This window comes from Aristolochia californica, unplaced genomic scaffold (assembly GCF_029961685.1).
Source record: "Aristolochia californica isolate CCGP_79_NKW_82.1479 unplaced genomic scaffold, dmAriCali1.0.hap1 SCAF_3, whole genome shotgun sequence".
NCBI lineage: Eukaryota > Viridiplantae > Streptophyta > Magnoliopsida > Piperales > Aristolochiaceae > Aristolochia > Aristolochia californica.
The window spans coordinates 46324946-46329085 of record NW_027181992.1 but is presented as its reverse complement, the minus strand read 5'-3'; the positions used below and the strand labels follow the sequence as shown (position 1 = coordinate 46329085).

The window sequence follows — 4140 nt, the reverse complement described above, 5'->3', positions numbered from 1 at the left end:
TTCTTCCTGCCGAGTGTGAACTACACTTGCCATGTGATAGTAATAGGAATAGTTTAGTCGCCTTGAGTTTGCTTTTGTTCCCTATTAGAGGTTTGGCTTGTTGGCTAGATTGGTTGTCTACTTAAAACTATAATATTTAGGAATTGAGAATAATATTTGCCGTGATTTCATTGATGACAAGATAAGAATTTATAGAATTACAACAATGATTGTAGAGATTATAATTCTTCAGAGTTTGAGTTTGAGTCTATTTGGTATTTGTATTTCGGTTTTTATCCTTTATCTTTATTATGTCTCTATAAAATGGAGTAGTCTCATATGGATTAGTGAGTATAAGTCTCTCACAGAAATTATTGAGGCTTATATTCCACATTTGGGGTACCTTAACAGAGATTCGAGTGAATATTGTTTTGCCAAAAAATCGTTGTGGATGCGATGAAACCAATATTCAAACAACTTGCAAACAGTTTTTAGCAGTCAGTTTGTATATTTAATGCCACCAATATGCCTCAGAACTTGGGTTTTAAACCCCGTTGAAAAGAAAAAAAAAGAATTGTATTCTGGGTGATTTGGGCGAGGGCATTAACTAAACCGTTATTAAACTGCAAGGCTGGGGAACAAGTAACATCTTCCGGTTCATTATCACACCATGTTTGGGATTCTGCATAAGACTTTTTTTTGTCTCATAAATTTCATGAAATTTGGGTCAATTCTGCTAGTTGAAACTTCAAAGTCAGGGTCTGACCTGACTAAGCCTTACCAAGAAGTAACCAGTCGAACGTGATGAACTTGGATGAGTTCAAAAGTGAAATGAGGCAGTATAGATTAAGATGAGTGATTGCAAAATTCAACTCGACTGTTAAGCAAACCTTATCAGAGAGCTCGTTATTCAAGAGAGAAACCACCACAGTAACGCAGATTTATCTTTGCTTGTAAGATGGATCTTATGTTAGAAACTCTGTTCATTTTGAGCAGTTGAGTTCATGTACATGGGTGGAGTGGAACTCGAAATATCGCACTGGCATTTAATCTTCTCCACTGCCAATTACCACTCTTCTATTTTACTTCCCAGAAATCTAATGAGCCCGTTACCTTAGTAGTTTCTGTTTAGCTAACCTTTGTGGAATGTCACCTTATCAAATGCTCATCTACTACTCTTCTGTAAAGGTCCACTTCAGGTACATGACATCTCCTACACATCTCCTCGAACACTTTCTCTACTTCACTCCCCTTGCTGTCCTGACATAAATTCTTAAGTAGTGCAGAGAAACTCTCCCTGTTGATGACAAACCCTTTCTGTATCATCTCCCTAAACATTTCAACCGCCATTTCCATATCATTACTCTCACAGTATCCTTGAACCAGTGAACTGTACATCGACGCATCAAGGGAATGACCCTTTCGAATCATTGTAACAACAAGGTCTTCAGCATCCCTCATCCGACCTTGATGCTTGCACAGTTTACAAATCACAATGCTGTAAGATAAAGAATTTGGAGCTGTGCCCTGTCGAGGCATCTGCTGTAGAACATGAAATGCTGTCTCCGTTTCTCCTAAATGGCACAATGCTCGCAAGACTGCATTGAAACTAGAAACGTTTGGGACTAAACTTTGAACCTTCATTTGCTCCAAAACATTCATGGCCTCCATTGGATGACCCATCTTACAGTACTCATTTATTATCACCTCATATGATCTCACATCTGGTTTAATCCTTATCCGAAGCATCTCTTCGAGATGTTTCACAGCATCATCCAATCTTCCAGCAATACAAAATCCCTTTAGTAAACTAGTATGGGTAGCAACATCCGGTTTTATACCATTTAATAGCATCTTCACTAACATCTTCTCTGCCACATTGATCTTCCCCTGCATACACAACCCATATATTAAAGAGTTATAAGTTACGAGATTCGGTTTGCAAGACCACTTTGCCATCTCTTCCAAATATTTCAGAGCCAAATCCAATTCCCCCTTTTTACAGTAACCATCAATCAAACTTGTGAAAGTAACCGTATCAGGTTTGGATTTCCCACGTACTATCATCTGGTATACAATCTTCCTGGCATCCTCCAGTAGTCCCTTTTTGCAATACCCATCTACAAGTGTGTTATAAGTAACTAAATTTGGTTCACAAAGCATTTTATCAAACAGTTGTCTGGCATCTCCAATACGCCCGAATTTACAAAAGCCACGGATCATAGTAGTGTAACTTGATACATCAGGACGTGCAGACCTGTCCTCCAACATCTGTTTGAAAACCATGTGCGCATGATCGATGCGATTAGAGCGAACGAGAACAGCGAGCACCGCGTTGTAAGAGAAGCATGTCTGAGATGTTAGGAAGGTGCGGGCCCTGTGGAACCAGTGGAGGGTGCCGCTAATGTCACCCAGGTCGCCATAAGCTCTGATGAATTTGGAGAGGATAAGATCGGAAACAGAATCGGGGTATTTGATGGGGTCAAGGAGGGATTCGGCGCAGGAGAAAAGCGAATGAGAAAGGAGCCGAGAAATTATGTAGGCGAAGCAGCTTGTGGTCGGCGTATAGTGGTTCGGAGTTTCTAAAGCCCACCGGAAGAAACGGAAGGCTAGATGCGGGTCTGATTGTGCGTTAATAACTTGGTTCACGAGACTCGGAGACAGATATTCGACGAAATGATCAAGAGAAGCTTGGGGGTTTTGATTACCTTTCAGGGATTGGAGGGTAGAAGAGATTGAGGCTACGAGGCAGGCGAGTGGTAGAGGCGAGGCGCTGGCTCCGGGGAGAAAGCGTGCCCCCGGTTGCATAATTCGAGTTGTTTGCCGCCTCTTCTCTGTCGGAACTAGACACCATTAGCTTATCACGTACTCCCGAAACTTTTGAAATCCATGGATTTCGATTTTTGAGATGGATTTAACAAGTCTGCAATTAGTCAATTTATTCCAGTACGATGGGAAAAGCGCAAAGAGTCCTAGAAAAATAGAAACTTCAAAGAGCCCTCTCTACCGTTGTTTAACAATTACTAACCTGTGATTTGAGCAAGCCTGCTAAGGAAATGGAGAAGATGGGCTCTTTGGAGTTTTTGACTCACCCAAAGTTGCTGGTAATCTCGAGTTGACTCACGGTCTCCCCGCATCCTCCTCTCCTCCTTGTGACGGGGAGGCCTCCCATTCCATTCCCCCTTGTCACCTTAATTTTCAAAAATAGTCACAAGAATACTAATTGTTATATTTTTAGACATAAAAATTTGATTATTTTATTTAGAAAGTGGGCAAGATGAAGATTAATTTCGCAATGGTTCATGATAGATGTATGTGTAATATTACAATTATTGATTTTAATTTTAATAATAGGCAATTTACACCGTGTTTGGGTTTATTTAATTTCTAATTTAATTATATTAAGCAATTGCGTGATCTACTAACATCTTAGCTATCGTAACAGTCTCCACACCAACCCCACCAACAAGCAGAGGCTTGTACCAACCTGAGCGATGATGTTAGTGCTAAGACTCATGGTGCATCGCCCTGAAGAAGGTGATGACATTCAAGTCTTACAAAGATGAAGATATTTCCAACATGTTTGACATGATCCATGTAATTCCACTTTATTTAGATAAATTTTTAGTAGATTGTTATAATGATGAGTATGTTAGACGCGTCTATAAATCAATTTGGGACAAATTATCATGGATTACCACTCTGAACAATATAAATAAAAAGGAGTGATCCCCAATATATATGATCGTAGAGAAGGGAAGGAGAGAGAGGTGGTATCTTCCCTCTTGCATTTGAAGATCAGGGGAGACTTATCTCCCCTAACCTTTTTTTATAAACAAAATTTAACTTAAAAACTATTTTTCATACAAACAATTCACCATAACCGGCTCAATTGATTGTCGAACCTGATGGAACTAAATCTCGTCACTTTCAATATTTTTAAAGTTATGTAACTATATAAATAATCTTATTGTAAGACATTACTTTTAAAAAAACATTTGTTATAGTAAGAATTGTTTACAATTTCATAGTTTCTAGGGTTTTGATTAATTGATCAATTAACCTATTGTAAGCTAAAACCTAAGTGGCTTTATAGAATAGTGTATTCACATAGACTAAGTAGAGTTAAATCTACTTAGTCCATGGACCACATTAGAGTTA

General features: G+C 39.0%; 1 protein-coding gene across 1 annotated transcript; it reads right to left on the bottom strand.

Moving 5' to 3' along the window:
• Positions 1–905: 905 nt before the first annotated feature.
• LOC137960531 (pentatricopeptide repeat-containing protein At5g39710-like) lies at positions 906–2268 on the bottom strand. The gene has a single exon (XM_068808177.1). The coding sequence runs from the start codon at positions 2263–2265 to the stop codon at positions 1129–1131; it is 1137 nt and encodes a 378-aa protein (XP_068664278.1). The 5' UTR covers positions 2266–2268; the 3' UTR covers positions 906–1128.
• Positions 2269–4140: the final 1872 nt, after the last annotated feature.